Genomic DNA, 19,884 nt, shown 5'->3' with positions numbered 1-19,884 from the left:
CCCTTTCCTTTCTTTCTTTCTGTACACTCCTAACACAGGACGGGTTGTTTTAATTGACTGAGTTGATCGTTAAGCCATAGTGATGCGGGGATCGGCTCTGATAGCACCCGAATCAGCATATACGCATCAACCATCCAGCCGTTACAACATGATTGAGCTAGCAAAGCAGTTTTGTGTTGTTATGTGTGGTATTTATTCAGTTTTGGGAAATCACGATGTCTAGAAAGCATCAGTGGCTGCAGCTGACAGGGACAGCTAACGTTAACACTAGCAGCAAAGCTAACATCAGGATTGTCATCCGTTAAAAGCCTCCCGTTGTCGGATACGACATGAAACTACTCCAATTAGCTCAATCATGTTGTAACTAAGACATCCGCTGGAGAAAATATTTTTTTCACGGGCCACTTTGTGAGTTTAGTGAGTTATTACAGACACGGCTAACGGCTGGTCAATCTGGTTGGTTGTTATCCCATCCGGGGACCGCCAAGTGAATTTGTGTATGGACTTGTGTGGGAAGATGGTACCACCAACTACACAGTTGTTTTCAAGGCAGAAGTCGACAAGACGCTGACCATTGTTATTCCACACACCACAGCCATGCCTCCCTACAGCTCTGTCACAGTTGTCATTTCCGGCTCCAACCTTGGCGTTCATGTCACCCATAACAAGCAGCATATCATGTTGAGGGACCTTGGAGATGGTTCGTTGTAGATCTTTGTACCAGTCATCCTTGTCCTCTACCTCAGCTTCATTTGTTGGAGCATAACTTTGTATGATGGTCAGTTTACAATGTTTAGAACTGAAGCGAGCCCTGATGATTCTGTCACTCACAGGTTCCCATTCTTCCAAGGTTTTTGCCTTCTCTTTGGAGACTACGAGGGCCACACCATGAATGTGTTTGTCCCCATGTCCTGAGTATAGGACAACTGATCTTTTGTTGGTTGATTGGCGGCCAGAACCAGTCCATCTACACTCACTAATTCCCAGAATATCCAGCCTGTACCTTTCCATCTCATTGGTGACCTGGGCTAGTTTGGACGTCTCATATATAGTGCGGACATTCCATGTTCCTGGCGGACATTTGTTTTGGGCCTGAGTAGACTGTGTGTCGCACGCCTGGCTTCCTCTTGAAGGCTTTCACCAGGAGTGGTCATACTGTCAGTGGACTGACTCGAGTCTGCTACATGGCCTGGAGAAATTGAAGCATTTGTCGAAGTTTCTGTAACAATAATAAGTTTTTACGGGGTGGGGTTGTTGGCCCCACGCCCAACCCCCACCTAGGGGAAGTGTTTTGGAGTTGGCTTGTTAGTCCCCTACCCTTGTCTATGGTCTTCCAGGTGATGGATTACAGCCTCATACCACGTGAGGCCAGACAGACTTTGGGTCGTGTACAAGCTGCCCTGTCACGTCAAGCCTAACCAACTCCAGCTACTGTATAGAGAAAGCTGCAAAGCAACCCTACCAGCAGCACGAATATCCTACACCAATGTATTCTGGGTCTAGAGGCCTGGCCCCTTGAGTTTACAACATGTAAAGATGTAGTATGGCCAAGGAGAGAAACTTCTCTGAGCTAGAAATGGAAAAATGCTGACCTTCCAGGTCTAGTACACCCAACTGATTTTATCTGGCAGTCTGAAAAGAGGAATCAAAGGAAGTTGAAAAAGCACAGTGTGGAAAGAAATCAGTGCTGCAGTGGGCAGTCAAACTCCAGCTGAGGTTGAAATATTTTATTTATACATCCACATGTACCAACCTATAGTTTTCATATATGAATGATATAACATATATATTATATAATATTGATACTGGTATTGATATTCATGTAAAAGCTTATTATTGACCCAGACCAAGGAGCACATGGTTACGTGCGTTGGGTCTGCTTCCATTTCAGGCATGACCGGTGGTAGAGGAGACACAGAAGCACCATCTGTGTCCAATCCTCAAAAAATGAAGGCAAAATTTTAGGCAACTAGTGTTTAGATATTGATACTGTTGCAGGTTTATTTATTTGTTTGTGATGATGTTTTAATTATAAGTGATATAAAAATGTTTTGGTTTGTCAGTGGTAAAGAAAAAAGAAAGGTTTCATATAGATTAGAACCGGGCACAGTGGTGTTCAGACTCTATCAGCCTGGAGCTAGTCCTACTGAGCCAGGCAGCTACAGTGCCCTCCAAAAGTATTGGAACAGTGAGTCCAATTTGTTTACTTTTGTTGTACACTGAAAACATTTGGGTTTGACATCAAAAGATGAATATGAGACAAGAGATCACATTTCAGCTTTTATTTCCAGGTATATACATCTGGATCTGATACACAACTTAGAAGATAGCATTATTTGTAATGGAACACAAAATTTTTAGGTGAGCAAAAGTATTGGAACATATAAACTTAAAATAGATTAAAGTGAATGAGACTTAATATTTAGTTGCAAATCCTTTGCTTTCAATAACTGCATCAAGCCTGTGACCCATTGACATCACCAAACTTTTGCATTCTTCTTTTGTGATGCTTTTCCAGGCTTTCACCGCAGCCTCTTTCAGTTGTTGTTTGTTTTGGGGGGTTACTCCCTTCAGTCTCCTCTTCAGCAGGTAAAATGCATGCTCTATTGGGTTTAAGTCTGGAGACTGACTTGGCCAGTCTAAAACCTTCCACTTCTTGCCCCTGATGAACTCCTTTGTTGTTTTAGCAGTGTGTTTTGGGTCGTTATCTTGCTGCATGATGAAGGATCTCCCAATCAGTTTGGTTGCATCTTTCTTTAAATTAGCAGACAAAATGTTTCTGTAGACTTCTGAGTTAATTTTGCTGCTGCCATCATGTGTTACATCATCAATGAAGATGAAAGAGCCCGTCCCAGAAGAAGCCATGCAAGCCCAAGCCATGACATTACCTCCATCGTGTTTCACAGATGAGCTTGTATGTTTGGGATCATGAGCAGATCCTTTCTTTCTCCAAACTTTCGCCTTTCCATCACTTTGGAAAAAGTTAATCTTTGTCTCATCAGTCCATAAAACTTTTTCCCAGAATTTTTGAGGCTCATCTCTGTACCTTTTGGCAAATTCCAGCCTGGCCTTCCTATTCTTCTTGCTAATGAGTGGTTTGCATCATCTGGTGTAGCCTCTGTACTTTTGTTCATGAAGTCTTCTGCGAACAGTAGATTGGGATACCTTCACTCCTGCCCTCTGGAGGTTGTTGCTGATGTCACTAACAGTTGTTTTAGGGTCTTTCTTTACAGCTCTCACAATGTTTCTGTCATCAACTGCTGATGTTTTCCTTGGTCTACCTGTTCGATGTCTGTTACTGTACACCGGTGGTTTCTTTCTTCTTCAGGACATTCCAAATGGTTATACTGGCTATGGGTAATGTTTGTGCAATGGCTCTGATTGATTGTCCATCTTCTCTCAGATTCACAATTGCTTCTTTTTCACCCATAGACAGCTCTCTGGTTTTCATGTTGGTTCCACCTCTAAATGCAGTCTGCACAGGCAAAACCTATCGTACCCAATCTGAAACTGAGCTCAGACATTCAGTGCTATTTATTGTTTGAATAATCAATGTAATTGGGAGACACCTGGGCAACAAAACACACCTGTCAGTCACATGTTCCAATACTTTTGCTCTCATGAAAAATGGGTGGGTTCAAAAAAAAGGTGCTATCTTCTAAGTTGTGTATCAGATCCAGATGTAAATACCTGGAAATAAAAGCTGAAACGTTGATCTCTTGTCCCATATTCATCTTTTGATGTCAAACCCAAATATTTTCAGTCTACAACAAAAATAAAGGAATTGGCCTCACTGTTCCAATACTTTTGGAGGGCACTGTATGAGCTGTGATAGAGAGCACACATCAATTTTTAATGATTGATATGTGGCTGCAAATACTTAGATGCCAGTCAAAATATGGTCTAATAACACTTCTCTAACTCAGCCAGATTTACTATGCTGCACAGCAAGTCTGCTCTTACTCAGACTTGCATTCACAAGCTGAGACCTGATGTGAGATTTGATAGTGGCCTCAGCTCACATCCACACTGATAAAGGCCGAGCTTTGCATGAAAATGACCGTACACCCAGTTTTCTGTCGTACCTTTGTTTCATAAATGAGGGCCATCGTCAAATGTGGCAAAGAACATTTCAAGAATGTAGGTCAGATAGCTGTACATAAGAAACAAGTTGCACTATGAGGTATTGTTTAGCTGGCATGAAAGTTTAGTGGTTGATTAATTTGATGGGCCCTGATACAGACCCTGTGGTTTGACTCACGACATCCCAAACTTTAGTTAACAATTGTATTGGAGCTTGCCCTTATTTGTATTGAATATCGGTTCTTTAAAAAGAGTAGTAGAACAGTAGTGTACAGTGTGAACACTATAAAACTCCTTAATTTACCATGACATTGAATAACACAGCTTTCGCAAACATATTTTTTTGAGCTCATCTCCTGTTAGCCATTGTAAGATACAAGATAAAGATACCTGCTAACAAAATGGAATGTTTTTACACTTTCAGATCAAACTACTCCACATAAAACGGATCCCAGTTCACCGAGAGTACACACAACAGACATTTCCAAGTTTCATTAGTCAGATGATTTAAATACTGCCAAGTTGTACACATTTTGAAGCTGCATGGCATAGAGGGACTGCTTGTTAGGGCAGTTATCATGGTGGTATGTAATAATAGATACACTTTGTTTAAAGAACAGCTAAACAAAACTGTGCAAAAACAACCAGTGTTGACAAAGCAGCAGCTATCAGCTCAACTCATTAACCACAGCACTGAACTGTTGACCAGTTTTGCCACAAAATCACTCATGATTCATTTGGAGCTTTATATTTAAACTACAAAACTGGATGAAACAAAATTACTGCTTACAACTTAGCTACAGTGTTGTATCATCAGTCTTCCGTGCAGTGTTATTCCAGGAGGTACTTTTGTTATGCATTTATATCTTCAGCCTTACATGTAATTTATAGTTCTGCGTTGAATTGACGTGTTGGTTACAACATACGGCATAGGCGACATGCGTAGGCTACGTGTGTAGGGTCAGCGCACGACCATAAATTTGAATGTGTAAGTTACAGATTGGAAGAGTAGTCAGAAGAATAAGGCTGGCAATATTCTTTACTTTTTCCTCTTGTCAACAATTTCCATGTACAGATCCAACAATGAAGGCATCTATTGTTGTCTTCTTTGTGACATCTCTCAGAAACGACTGACAGAGTAGAAACACTGCTCCTTCTCACTGCTGTCTTCTTTGTGTGTGTAGGGATGAAGTTCCCTGTGGATCTCCTGGCTGATGTTAGCCAGACAGAGCTGGAACACTTAGCCCACAACTGCATGAACAACCTCCTCTACAGCAACCCAGATTCTCCTGAATGCCTAACCCTCTCTGACTCTACCCAGGTAAAACAGCTGTGGTAACTAGGGCCTGACCGGCATGCTGTCTTCATTCTTATCTGTCAGGTCAATTTAAGTAGTGGTGGAATGATATTTAATCAAAAACTGTACTTAAGTACTTTTTTGAGCTACTTTATTTCTAGTATAAAAGTACTAATATGTCTATTTTATGTTGCTTTATACTTCTACTCTACTACATTTTGGAAGCTTTTTCGTGAATTGCATTATATTTGACAACATTAGTTACCAGTTACTGTTAATTTTTTTGATTACAAATATAAAGTATTAATCGATAATGAATGATTAAATTAAATAAATAAGTGATAAAGACATTAATGCATTAGTAATTCTAGTTCAATAGTATCTGCTATTCTTTATGGATCATTCTGCATAATGAGTTCTTTTACTTTTTGTACTTTCAAGTATATATTGATGGAATTTGAATTCAGGACTTTTACTTGTAACCGAGTACTAAGAGCCTTGAGTATTTCCTCCACCACTGCATAAAAGTCAGCATTTAAATCTTTATAGTAGAGTCTTGGTGTCATGGCTTGTTTGTAATGAAGCATGTCAGAATTACTGCCAGGAGTCACAGTGGAAGTTCAACTATGACTCAAAACACTACAAAGATTACATCAGAGAGGACTTTTTGCTTTGAGATTGTATTTGATATATGTATATCATGGAATAAGACACTTTTCTGATGATAAATTAGACTTAGTCATTATCAGTCAATATGCTGTTATGGCTGACATTAAAGAGTAGCACCAAGCCAGTGTTTGTATTTATATGATTTGGAAAACTGGAATGATAAAGCAACTGTTCTGTTGAAGACATGGACTTGTGAAACCCTGTGTCAATCATTAGATAGGATTATATTTAGAAGAGAAATTCAGCTCCAATAGCCTTTAGAAACTGGACTGCAAAACTGTCTTTGTGTAATTCCTATTGTTAAAACATTTAGTTAGAGGTTAGATATTATCAATAAGGAGTAATTTCATTGTGAATTAAAGATTGGATACAGTGACTTGTATAGGCCACAAGGTGGCAGTAATATTTAGGCCAGATTTAGTAGTTTCACTGAAAGATGTGTAAATAATGAACACGGCTGAGACGTGCTAGCAAAACAGCTCTCAGCTTGTTCAGTAAAAGGTTGAAAGTTCCAATCCTTTTCTGTTAAGACTAAGTCTCCGCATCACACACATATTTTTCAGGACTGCCCAGTAAAGTTTTTGGAGAAGCATAAATAAAACAAATTGACAAATTATGGAGACAGATGTCCTACTAGACCCATTAATATTTTTACTAGGAGTTATACCTAAACATAGTTATAACATGAACCAGAGGTATATGCTGAGGATACTTTTATTGATTGCCAAGAAACTGATAACTGTAAACTTGAAAGCCGTAAAACCCCCAACTGTAACCCCAAGACTCAAAAGGGTTTACACAGCGGAACAAATGACAGCAAGTGTGCAACTGAAAATAGACACTTTTACACAGAGCTGAACTGGAATTACATCATATGTGGGGTCTAATCAAGTAGCAGGGGTTGTTGTAATAGATTGTAATATAATGGATTGTTGTGTTCTTCTGTAACTGAACCTGCTCCTTGTTTAATTACACTTAACAAAAATATAAACACAACACTTTAAATAAAAAAAACGAATATCAAATACCAAATTTTCATAACAAATACCTACCCATAGAAACGAATATTCGAATATCCTAATATTTGGGTACAGCCCTACATTGAAGAGGAGTGGACCAACATTCCACAAGCCACAATCAACAACCTGATCAACTCTATGTGAAGGAGATGTGTTGCACTGCGTGAGGCAAATGGTGGTCACACCAGATACTGACTGGACCCCCCCAATAAAGCAAAACTGCACATTTCAGAGTGGCCTTTTATTGTGGCCAGCCTAAGGCACACCTGTGCAATAATCATGCTGTCTAATCAGCATCTTGATATGCCACACCTGTGAGGTGGGATAGATTATCTCAGCAAAGGAGAAGTGCTCACTAACACAGATTTAGACAGATTTGTGAACAGTATTTGTGAGAAATGGTCTTTTGTGTATATAGAAGATGTTTTAGATCTTTGAGTTCAGCTCATGAAAAATGGGAGCAAAAACAAAAGTTATATATTTTTGTTCAGTGTATATACTTCAGTATACACATAAAAAGTCTCCATAACATCCTGCAGCCTTTGGGCATAGATTAGAGGCTGTTTTCTTATATAATTGAATTTATACAAATGGAGTGAGGTGTGGTTGATGACTAGAGAAAGCAGTTGCCTACCACCTCCAGGACCACCTTAAACATAACAACCTCTTCGAAAAATTCCAGTCTGGTTTCCGCTCCGCCCAAAGCACAGAAACTGCCCTCGTAAGAGTCACTAACGACCTCCTTATATCATCCGATGCTGGCTCCTCCTCCCCCCTCATCCTCCTGGACCTTTCTGCTGCATTCGATACAGTCGACCATGTCATTTTATTAAACCGGCTCCACCTCACCACTGGACTCAATGACACTGCCCTCAGTTGGTTCCAGTCATACCTCACAAACCGGACAGAATACATCTCCCTGGGTAACTCCAAATCAAATCCACACACAGTCACCTGCGGTGTCCCCCAGGGGTCAGTCCTTGGCCCTATCGTCTTCATCCTCTATCTCATCCCCCTTGGTCAAGTCATCAGCTGCCACGGAATTTCATTCCACTGCTATGCCGATGACACACAGCTCTATGTAAATGCCACAGCTGCAACCCCACCCTCATCATCACAGTCATCCCTGTCAAAACTCACCACCTGTCTGGAGGAGATAAAGGTATGGATGGAGTAAAACTTCCTCCAACTCAACAGCTCCAAAACCGAAGCCATCCTGGTTGGCACCCCTCACCAGACCAAATCATCATCCATAACCAGCATCACCTTTTCTGGCTCCAACATCCCCCTCTCATCAACAGTCACAAATCTTGGTGTAAAAATGGACCCCCAGCTCACCTTTGAATCCCATATCAACCACCTTTGTAAGACCTCCTCCTACCACCTCCGTAACATTGCCAAACTCCGCCCCATTCTCTCCCTCTCAGATGCCGAACAGCTGGTTCATGCCTTTATCTCCTCCAGACTGGATTACTGTAACGCACTTCTTATCGGGATTCCTAGCAAGAGCCTGCAGAGGCTTCAGTACATCCAAAACTCTGCAGCTAGGATCCTGATGAGAGTGCAGAAACATGAGCACATCACCCCCATCCTCTACTCACTCCACTGGCTTTCCGTCTCCACCAGGATTGAGTACAAGATTTCCCTCCTCACACAATACGCTCCCTCCGCTCCACTCACTTAAACCTCCTCCACATACTCAGAACCAGACTCAGGACCATGGGAGATAGGGCCTTCTGTGCTGCTGCCCCACATCTGTGGAATGCCCTCCCTGACACCTTGAGGGTACCACAATCCACTGACTGTTTTAAAAAAGGTCTTAAGACATTTCTTTTTAGCAAAGCTTTTGGTCCCCCTCAGATGTTTTTGTTTTTAAACCTTTTAAATAACTGCTCATCTTGTTTTTATTCCCTTCCATTCCCTTTTTTATTATTATTTGTTATCGTTCTTTGTTTTTAACCTGTAGCACTTTGAGATCTTTTGATGAAAAGGGAATTATAAATAAAATGTATTATTATTATTTATTATTATGTCATTTTGTGTACATCTGTCTGTCTGTCCTCAGGTCACCATAGACATTTCCAGTGTGGGCTTTGTTCCTCTGTATGGATCCAGTGATAAACAGAAGATCCTGGCCCTCTTTTCCCCCAGTGACCCATTCACTGCTGTGGCTCTGTACCTACTGGACCAGTGGTGGGCAGTCGACGATATTCTCAAGACCGCAGACCCTGCTCGACACGGAGCTGTGGAGGTATGAGGAGATGTTTTTCTAGCCAGGAAATCTGCTCTCTCACTATTCATAATTATTCATTAAGATCAGAGGAATATGCAGCACATGATCAATGAATATTCTCCACTGACCAAGGAAAAAAGGTTTCTCACAGTGATCATTCTTGTGTAGCACTATTGCACAGGTAGGAGTTCACAGCGCTGATATCTTCAGGGTGTTGTCAGTCTTGGGCTGACTGCAGAGGCTGTTGTGGACCCAAGGCTGTTTGACCACAGAGTTTGGCACTTATACATTGTAAAGGCTGTAGCCGAATTCTTGGACCGTACTAGGGATGAGTCCGTGTACTAGGGATGTCCCGATCCAGCTTTTTCACTTCCGATCCGATACCGACATTACAGCCTTGAGTTTTGGCAGATACCGATACCAATCCAATCCAAGCGCATATTATACATATTCACTTATTTTGTTGTCAGTCATGTTAGGAAAGGTTTGATCAAGCGATGTTACTCTAACAAGAACAACTACTTAATCGGGTTAGTTAGAATGATCCACAACAGTTGGTATGAGAAACTGACCTGTTTATTGTTAACAGGGTTAAATAAAAAACTTTAAACTTGAACATTAACATTAAATAAAAAATATAGCTGGTTTGTTTTGGCTGCTTTGGCCCCTTAATAAATAGAAAATAAATCAACACAAGAAATCTTTAAAATGTCTAACACTGAAATTAAAATAGCAGCAAGACTCCACACACTTGTGCTTTGGCCCCCTAATAAATAAAAATAGATTAACACCACAAGACATTGTTGACATTTAACAAATAATGCAGCCTTTCCTTTTCAGTTATTTTTGTAGTGTCAGTGCCAGCCTGGTGCTGCTGTTTCCTGTGTCTGCATGCTGGCCTGGTGGATTGATAGTAAGTGCTGGAGCGGATCACTGGAATGGAGTGCTTGAATCGCGGCGCGCTGGGCTGGCCGGAAAACCTGGATCGGATTCCATGAAAAACTGGATTGGTGTTCTTGGATCGGCATTTTTCCACGCAGTCCGATCTGATGCAGACGCACGTTTTTTGCTAATATCAACGGCTGATACCGATCTGAATATCGGATCGGGACATCCCTAGTCCGTGGACACTCACAGCTGATAAGGAAAAAGTTTAATGTGGAAAAAAAAAGAAAACATTACCATTATTATCACCTTGAATATAATTTCAGGTAGAGGGAGGGACAGGTGGGAGGGTCTATTGAAAGAACAATAGACTTAAAAAAAGTCTTAATCTTTTCATTAATACTCAAGATGTAAACCAAGATGGCAGCAGCACGTCTCTACCTGTCTCTGTCTGTTCCGTATGTTTGCTTGAATACTCAAGTGTTGTCTGAGTCTGAGTGTTATTAGTTCTCCTAAAATATTCAAAATAATGGCATTCGCCATTTTAAATGGGGATTTGGTTTTAAACTGTTTAAATTGAATATCTGATGGTAGTCAATCAACTGCCGGTGTTTCAGATTTACTCACGACTATGTTAACTGGCGACTTTCAGCCAAATGCGTCTGTGGTTGTCGTGGTAAAGCAGCAGCTGTATAATAGATTTATCTCTAAGATAAATTATCTATTTATGCTGTAGCATTAAGGCGATTAAAAGTGTAAAAATATGACAAACACTAGGCTGTATATGTGGTATGGAAGTCCATTAACTCCTGCAAAGCATTTTAGAGTTACATGCAGTGCACCCTTGGAATCCTTTGGTCTTGCCATGATCAAAGAAAGTCCCTATTTGCTCAGAATATTAACTTGACTTTTGACACTTTCACTTAGTTCCGATGTCATGTTTCCTACCAGCACAATGCTACCTAGTAAACAATAATCTGCTGGAAACTACAAGCACAGCCACATTAATAAAAGGTGAACATTGAATGCAAGTTTAGTTACATGAATGACAGTCAGATGAGTACATCAAATCTACCTGTGAGTCAGCTCAAGGAAATATGACCTTTTGGCCAAAGGAGTTAAGTTGGTTGGTGCCACAAATTTGGTCATGTTGCAGGATCTTACACATTTGTTTCTTCACTGTACATGTTTGGTATACCATATACCATGTGTTTTTTCTGAACCCTCAAATTTATTTATTGTTATTGCTAGGTTTACATAAAAGATATGTGATTTTCAATGTCGACTGGTACGGGAATTTGAAAGAACATTTAGGAAGCTGGCTGACTACAGGAACCACCTGTGTTTCAACCTGAGATGCAGGCAACACAGGTTCATCCCTAACAGCCTAGGCTTGGGTTCCACCGTGAAAGGACACAAGGTTGCAACTATCCTTGAGAGGGCCCAGAACCAGCTACTCAATGAGAGAGTGAGACAGATTCACTTCACCATCGATGCACTTAAATCCAAGATGGAACAGATATTGGAAGAACTGACAGCACTTCTACCCAGGGAAGTCCTGGAAGATGTCTCCAAGTTTGTTGAGAAGGCACAGACTTCGCAACACTCCAAAGGCAAGAAACGACAGACACAAAAATTCCTGACATTTACAGTCCCGTCATAACATCTCTAATAGAACAGACGCACTGACCTGGAGAAACAAGGATCACAACACAGCACATCCGGACATACATGATAAGTGGGTAAAAAACTTATCGGACAGAGAGCCCACTCAACCGGAAAAGGATATCTTGGCCAAATGACTGAACTTTGCCGTAACACCAGAACAGATACAGGTGGTAGATCTTATCACAGCAACAGAGACAGCCATCAGAAACAACAAGCCGGCAGACACAGAGGCAGAACAGCTGAGATCAAAGGTATCAGCCGCAAAAACACCCCCCTCCAACCTAAATAAAGGAAGGCCCTGGCATCACTAAGGAAAGACTGGAACATCACCATCTTGCCGGCAGACAAAGGGAGATGCACTGTGGTGCTGAAGACAGCAGACTACCATGCCAAAATCACAGCTCTGCTCAGTGACACAGCCACATACGAAACACTGAGGTGTGATCCTACCAGTGGCTACAAAAAGAAGGTCATAGATTATCTACAAAAACTGGAAAAGGACAAAATCATTGATAGACCACTGTATTATCGGCTGTACCCTGGCGAGGCCATCCCATGCATCTATGGACTCCCAAAGATACACAAGGAAGGAGCACCACTAAGACCCATCATCAGCAGCATCAACTCAGTCACGTACAACATCTCCAAACACCTAGCTATGATCTTAGCTCCCTTGGTTGATAACACTCCACACCATGTAAGGAACTCTCAGGATTTTACCAACAAGACCAGAGAGATAACACTGGACTCTGACGACACTATGGTATCATATGACGCCACTTCACTTTTCACCTGCATTACCACCAAAGAAGCAGTTGAGACGGTGAGGAAATGTCTGCTACAAGACAGCTCCCTTCCAGACAGGACCAACTTCACCCCAGACCATATTTGTGACCTGCTGGACCTTTGTTTGACCACCACCTACTTCAAGATCAGCGAGGGTTTCTACCGACAAAAGCACAGCTGTGCTATGGGCTCACCGGTGTCCCGTATAGTTGCCAATCTTTACATGGAAGTTGTGGAGAAGAGAGTATTGACCACCTTTACAGGAACTGCTCCTAGCCACTGCTTCAGGTATGTGGACAACACCTGGGTCAAAATCAAAACTAAGGATGTGGAAACCTTTAAGGAACACATTAATGTAGTGGACCCCAACATTAAATTCACACGGGAGGATTTCAGAGGAGACAGTCTACCCTTTTAGACTGTGCAGTGCACATTGAAAAGGGCAGGAACCTAAACATAGAGGTGTACAGAAAACCTACACACACGGACCAATACCTGCTGTTTGACTCGCACCACCCACTGGAGCACAAGTTGGGAGTTATCAGGACACTGAATCATCGGGCTGAAAACGTGCCCACTAGGACAGAGGGGAAAGTGAAGGAACAGAAACACATCAGGGAAGCACTTCAAACCTGTGGCTATCCCAACTGGGCCTTTGCAAAAACCTCTAAAAGACCCAGAGCAGACAGAGAGGAAGAGACACAAAAACGTAACAACATTGTCATTCCTTATGTCGCAGTAGTGTCTGAGAAACTCAGGAGAATTTTCAACAAACACCACATCCCTGTGCACTTTAAACCCAGTAACACACTGAGACAGAAACTTGTCCACCCCAAGGACAAAATCCCCAAACATAAGCAGAGTAATGTAGTGTATGTAGTTCAGTGCAACCAGGAATGCACAGATTTATACATAGGGGAGACAAAACAACCACTCCACAAGCGCATGGTACAACACAGGAGAGCCAGCTCCTCGGGTCAAGACTCGGCTGTCCACTTACATCTACAGGAGAAGGGACACTCCTTTGAGGACAGCAATGTGCACATCTTGGCCAGGGAGGAAAGATGGTTTGAAAGAAGAGTTAAAGAAGTCATCTACGTCAAGCTGGAACGACCATCGTTAAACAGAGGGGGTGGCTTACAACACTACTTATCACCCACCTACAATGCAGTCTTGGGATCCCTCCCCAGATGACTTCACACCCATTCACCTCTTGTCCCACCTGACCCTAACGACTCACATGGTGACCAGGTGGGTCAACGACTCACATTGTGACCTTAACGACTCTGAAACTAAGAGCTCACGTGACCCCTACGACTCTGCAAGGGTTCCCGCCCACACAGGGTTTATAGCCTGCAACTTTGTACCAGTCATTTAGAACTGAAGAAGCTTCTTGGATGAGAGGCGAAACGTCTTCAAGAAACGCAAGCAAGTCCAGTTGCCTACGATATTAGCACTTACGACCTTTATATTACAGTTTTTCTTGATTGCTTTGACCTGCTTAAAGAAACTGGGATCCACTCGGTTTTCATCATCACTGTCTCAGCGAGCACAAGACACCTCTTGCAAATGTGTTAACCCTTTCTCATTGGATTGACACATTTTCCCCACCCTTTTGCAGAACAGTTAACACGGATGTCATTCAAGCAGTCCAAACTCCATTGTTTTAGCTATGGTAACCAAACAGAAACCATCTGTTCCTAACTATTAGAAACTACCTACATCAGTATGAAATCACTGAAACACCTGTTTGACACTCCTTCACACAAATCTTCAATTAGCAATCAGTCTGCAGGCCTTAAAAGGTGCAGCGTCTGTGTTATTCTTTGCCAACATGGATGGAAGAGGTCTAAGGCAGATGAGAGTGAGAGTAAGAGGTAGAGGGGTCCGAGGAAGAGGAGTCCGAGTGCGAGGTGGAGGTATAGTTGGAAGGGCTCAGGTTTCTGATTAAATTCGGGCAACTGTTGTTGATCACGTTATCAGTCATGGCCTTTCACTTAGAGAGGCTGGACAAAAAGTCCAACCTGTTCTAAACAGAAACGCTGTCGCATCCATTGTCAGAATTTTTTGACAGGAAAACAGGTAATGTTGCTGTACAGTATAAATAGAAATATCTTCAGTAATATACTTTATGTAATTGTTTCCTCATTCCCATTACATGTATTCTTTATAGAATCCAAAGGCTACCATTCTCTGGTGGTAGAGGGAGAATTTTTAGTGCTGAGCAGGAGGCAGCCGTTGTGAACATGGTTGTGGCAAACAATGCCATAAGGCTGCGTGAAATCACGGCAGCAGTGATCGCAGATCAGGGCATGTTTAGGAACATCAACAACGTGAGCGTGACCACCACTGACTGCATCCTAAGAAGGAACCATATGGCCATGAAGCAGCTCTATACAGTTCCATTTCAAAGGAACTCTGACGTTGTGAAGGAGGCCAGATGCCAATATGTGGAGGTAAGGAAACATTACTACAGTATACTGTAATGCCTTGTCATATCATGCAGTTAGAGTCAACTGTAGTCACTTTTCATTGTCATTTTGCTTTTTTTTACTTGGAGAATAATGGAGCTTGAAGCTGAGGGGGCACATCATGTCTTCATTTATGTTGATGAAGCCGGCTTCAATCTCTGTAAAGTGAGGAGACGTGGAAGGAACCTCATTGGGTACAGGGCCACTATCACAGTTCCAGGACAGAGGGGTGCCAACATAACCATGTGTGCTGCCATCTCCAATGATGGTGTCCTATGCCATATCCCCACTATTGGCCCATACAACACCGAACGCCTCATAACATTGCTGAATGCACTTCATGACAGGCTGATCCCACCTGAGGAGAGAGGGCTGTTGAGGCCTGGCATGCCACTCTTCGTCATTATCTGGGACAATGTGGCGTTCCACCACTCTCACCTTGTCAATGAGTGGTTTGCAGTACACCCTCGAATGATGATGCAGTTCCTTCCAGCATATTCCCCATTTTTGAATCCCATAGAGGAGTTCTTAAGTGCTTGGAGGTGGAAGGTTTATGATCACCATTCCTATGAGCAGATGCCCTTGCTGAATGCAATGACTGCCGCTGCCCAAGAAATAGGTGCAGAGGAATGTCAAGGTTGGATAAGGCATGCAAGAAGATTTTTCCCTCGGTGCATTGCAAGAGAGGATATTGCATGTGATGTGGATGAGGCCATGTGGCCCCATCGTCAAGACAGAAGAGACTGAGTATCAATAGTGGCTATTTCTTATACTCTACAGTAATAGATTTTTATACTTTACTGTAATAGATTTTATTTTGGTTTACATGTATTTTGTGTAATATTTACAGTATTTCAGTTTCAGCCACAGTTTGAAAAAAATAATCAATTGAATCAATAAAATTTGCGTCAGAGCATTTCTGATCCTGGATCCAATTCTTTGCAAGAAGGCAAATTTGACAACAAATGACACTGGCATTAAAAAGCTACGTACAGTAATAGGCTACAATGACAAGCAATGGTGCACTGATTTGCACTGAGTGCTGTATTTTGTTGTCCACCGTGTAATGGTTGATTGGAAGAGCTCATACACTTGTTTGCAAGTTGTGTTATTTGAAGGCAAAATTTGCTTTTGTTGCCTTTTGCAAACAAAATGTGTCATTTGACCTTGAGTGCCACTGTTTTGGCCTGTGTGTTAACTGTTTTGAAAATGTGGAGTTTGAGTTGACTGCTGCATCAAAGCAATCAAGACAAACTGTAAAGGGGAACTAATGTTTTTTTCAACCTGGGCCCTATTTTCCGATCTACTTTTGTCTAAATGAGTGATAGGATGTTCAATATTTGACATTTCTCCAGTACGAAGCTCGGGTTGACCTGCCTGCAGCCCGTGAGCACGTGCTATATTAAATAATGGGGCACTCAGACAGCGTCAAACAGCGTCAAAATGCATCCACTCAGAATACATTTTTTTCACACAGATAGGCTTGGATTGTTAGTATAATTATCCGACAACATAACGGAAAGGAGAAATGAACATCTGTGTTTACCTTTAGCTGGATTTGTACATGTTCCTCTGCCTGTTGCAATTTTAGTATATGTGCTACCTAAGTAACACTGCTCCCTCTCTCTCCTGGTCTGCTCTTCAGTTTCAAGGACAGAGGGATGTCATATGCTGTAAAGCCCTGTGAGGCAAACTGTGATTTGTGATATTGGGCTTTATAAATAAAATTGATTGACTGATTGATGAGCTCTGCATCCGTGTACATCCATGCACTCCGTGTTCACATAAATACGGGCGGTCATCAAATTCAAATGGCTCATCCAGATCCAGTTGGTCAAAACTGAGTAAAAATTCAGCCATGACTACTCCAAACAGTGTAACTCCTTGCGTTTGTAAGGTCACTCCAGCGGTAACTTCCTGCAACAACTAAAATCTCGTGATACGTGAGATCTGAATGTTTTGACTTGCCACAACAAACGTCTGAATTTTTACCCGCTTTTGATCAACTGGATCTGGATGGACCGTATTTATTTGAACATGGAGTACACGGACGTACACGGATGCAGAGCTCATTGAAACTGAAGAGCGGACGAGGAGAGAGAGGGAGCAGTGTTACTTCGGTAACACATATAGGTATTTTTGCAAATGATATTAGTGGCCACTGTGTCATTGCTGCTGTCAGATAAGCCAAGCTCCCTAAATCAAGACCTTGAATTGTTGTTTAAAGAGATTTTAAGCACTTCTGTGAGCAAGCTTTTCTTCGTGATCTGTGGGCCTTTGATTGGGACAAAATCTCTCTCATTAATGTTGAATTCGCTTGAAAATATTTTCATGATGCTTATATTAAAATTGTAGATAAACATGCTCCTTTTCGCAAATTCAGAGTGAAAGGCCGAAGCAATCCATGGTTTACTCCCCAGTTGTCCAATTTACTAAAGGAAAGGGATGTTGCTTGGGCTAAAGCTAGATTATCCAAATCCCAGGCTGACTGGTTGATTTTTAAACAGCTTTGAAATCGTTTTACCTCTCGTACCAATAAGGCCAAATCTGATTTTTATCTTTCAAAAACTGCTAGCACAACCTTAATGACACTAAGAAATTTTGGAAAGCAATAAAATCCTCGTATGGAAATGTTGCCATTAACGAATTGCCAGCCTGCATTATGAAAGATTCACACATTATAATGGATAAATCAGCCATTTTCAATTGCTTCAATGAACATTTTGTCTAATCAGGTTCCTTATTTGATTCTCAACATCCATTTCCAAATCTGCCTCATGAAGAGAGGGCTCACTCTTTTTTACCCCCAGTCAATTCAAAAATTCAATCATTCAGTCTCACTCCTCTTGATGTGATTGATGTTTGTAGAGCTTTAAAGCATCTGGATCCTTGCAAATTGACTGGTCCTGACTTACTGGATCCCCACTTTCTCAAGTTTGCAGCACATTTTATAGCAGAACCTCTGACATATATTTTTAATCTAACACTTTGTAATAATGTCATTCCTAATATTTGGAAATCTGCCTATGTGCCCCCATTGCTGAAAGGAGGAGATCCCTCAGTTGTAAATAACTACAGGCCAATTTCTAAATTACGTGTCCTGGCTAAAGTCCTTGAAAAGTTTGTTAGTGAACAACTTAAAAGAGTTTTTAGAAAGAAATAGCATTTTGTCACAACATCAGTCTGGTTTTAGAAAACAACACAGCACGACAGCTGCTATTAAGGTGGTCAATGACATTATGGAGGCACTGGACTGCAAAAAATTTTGTGCAGCTTTGTTCATTGATTTGTCAAAGGCCTTTGACACTGTAGACCATGTCACCTTGGCAGATAGACTCCGTAAAATTGGTCTATCTGAGCATGCTGTACACTGGTTTGCTAACTATTTGTTGGGTAGAACACAGTGCGTTCAGTTTGCTGGGTCTTCCTCTACCTTCCTCCCAGTGTTAAAAGGTGTTCCTCAGGGTTCCATACTGGGGCCATTGTTCTTTTCTATATATATAGATAATCTCTGTGACAACTTATCAAATGTTGCCCACCATTTCTACGCAGATGATACCGTCATCTATTGCTTGACCTCTTCAGTAACAAAAGCTCTGGAATACCTACAGTCTGCCTTTGATGTTGTTCAGACCCACTTAATTCAACTTAAAGGTCATATGTAGCTGTTTCATCAAAACAAATATTTTTTCAAAAATAATACATCCACAGAACGTCTAGAAAGGTGTAGAATTAAAGTCTATATTTTCCTGAAAAATAATTACAGTAGAGAAATAATTGTTTTAGAAATTTTTACGGGCCCAAAATATGTCAGTATTTTGATTTGGTTACGTGGCAACCTGTAGAATTGAAGAGTGGAGCGAGAGCGAGCGAGTGTGAGTGCGACACCTACTGGCCAGGAAGTATGAATCCTATATCTCTCCCCTTTAAGCTGTGTTAAATGCAGAAAAATCTAGGGGGTGCTCGAGAGCAGCAACATGTGAACATGTATCTTCCCTGAGCTCTGCATGAAAATAATAATTTTGTTAAATTTCAGCCTCTAAAATAACACTATACCTACCTAAAACGAACCTTACACCTCTTACAACATTATAGCTGCATTTTTTTTCTTTCTATCCCTGCCTTTTCTACTTAAATATCAAGCAACATTCGCGCTCAAGAACAGGCCAAGACCAACAACAGCTAAAGCCTTGGAGTCCCCTGAGATGGGACCGCCTAAGGACACGCCAGATCTGGCCGTCACTACTATAATGGAAGCCATCAAAGCCTCTGAACAATCGGTCTTGACTAAAATAGAAGACACAGTGACTGTACTATCAACGGACTTTCACACTAAGATAGAAAAAATCTCTCCAAAGAGCTGCGTGGAGAAATAGCCACAGTTGGTTCCGAACTACACGAAGCTTTGGAGAATGCCAACCAGGAGATCAAGCTACACGCTACATCAATCCGTAGCCTGGAGGACGGGGCTAACCAATACTCCGACCGGGTCGTTGAGCTAGAAACACACTCACATCATTAACCTCTCAAGTCAAGCAACTGACAGCCAGAGGATTTGGAGTCAAGGCAACGCAGAGATAACTGTCGTGTTATCAGCGTGGAAGAAAGCTTCGGGGATGTCCATATGGAGCGGTCAGTGGCTAAGCTATTGCAGGATTCACTGGGTTTGGATTATACTCCGACACTCGACCAAACCCACAGAAGCTTACAGCCTGCGGCCGATTGTTGTCAAGTTCCGCTATTTTCAAGAAAAGATGGATATCTTGAGAAAAG

At 41.7% G+C, this 19,884-nt stretch overlaps 1 protein-coding gene and 1 pseudogene across 3 annotated transcripts in view; both read left to right on the top strand.

Annotated features, from left to right (window-relative positions):
• Positions 1-19,884, top strand: part of LOC117253156 (uncharacterized) — an 87,275-nt gene that overhangs the window by 23,672 nt on the left and 43,719 nt on the right. For all 3 annotated transcript variants that reach the window (XM_033620527.2, XM_078171013.1, XM_033620526.2), the window contains exons 2-3: positions 5,268-5,404; positions 9,134-9,319. In XM_033620527.2, the coding sequence (XP_033476418.2) occupies positions 5,270-5,404; positions 9,134-9,319 (321 nt within the window). In that variant the 5' untranslated portion in view covers positions 5,268-5,269. The remainder of the gene's footprint in view (positions 1-5,267; positions 5,405-9,133; positions 9,320-19,884) is intronic.
• On the top strand, positions 14,475-19,487 carry LOC144464336 (uncharacterized; annotated as a pseudogene).

This window comes from Epinephelus lanceolatus, chromosome 9 (assembly GCF_041903045.1).
Source record: "Epinephelus lanceolatus isolate andai-2023 chromosome 9, ASM4190304v1, whole genome shotgun sequence".
Lineage (NCBI taxonomy): Eukaryota > Metazoa > Chordata > Actinopteri > Perciformes > Serranidae > Epinephelus > Epinephelus lanceolatus.
Note: the sequence above shows the minus strand (reverse complement) of the source record. Positions and strands in the feature narration are given on the sequence as shown.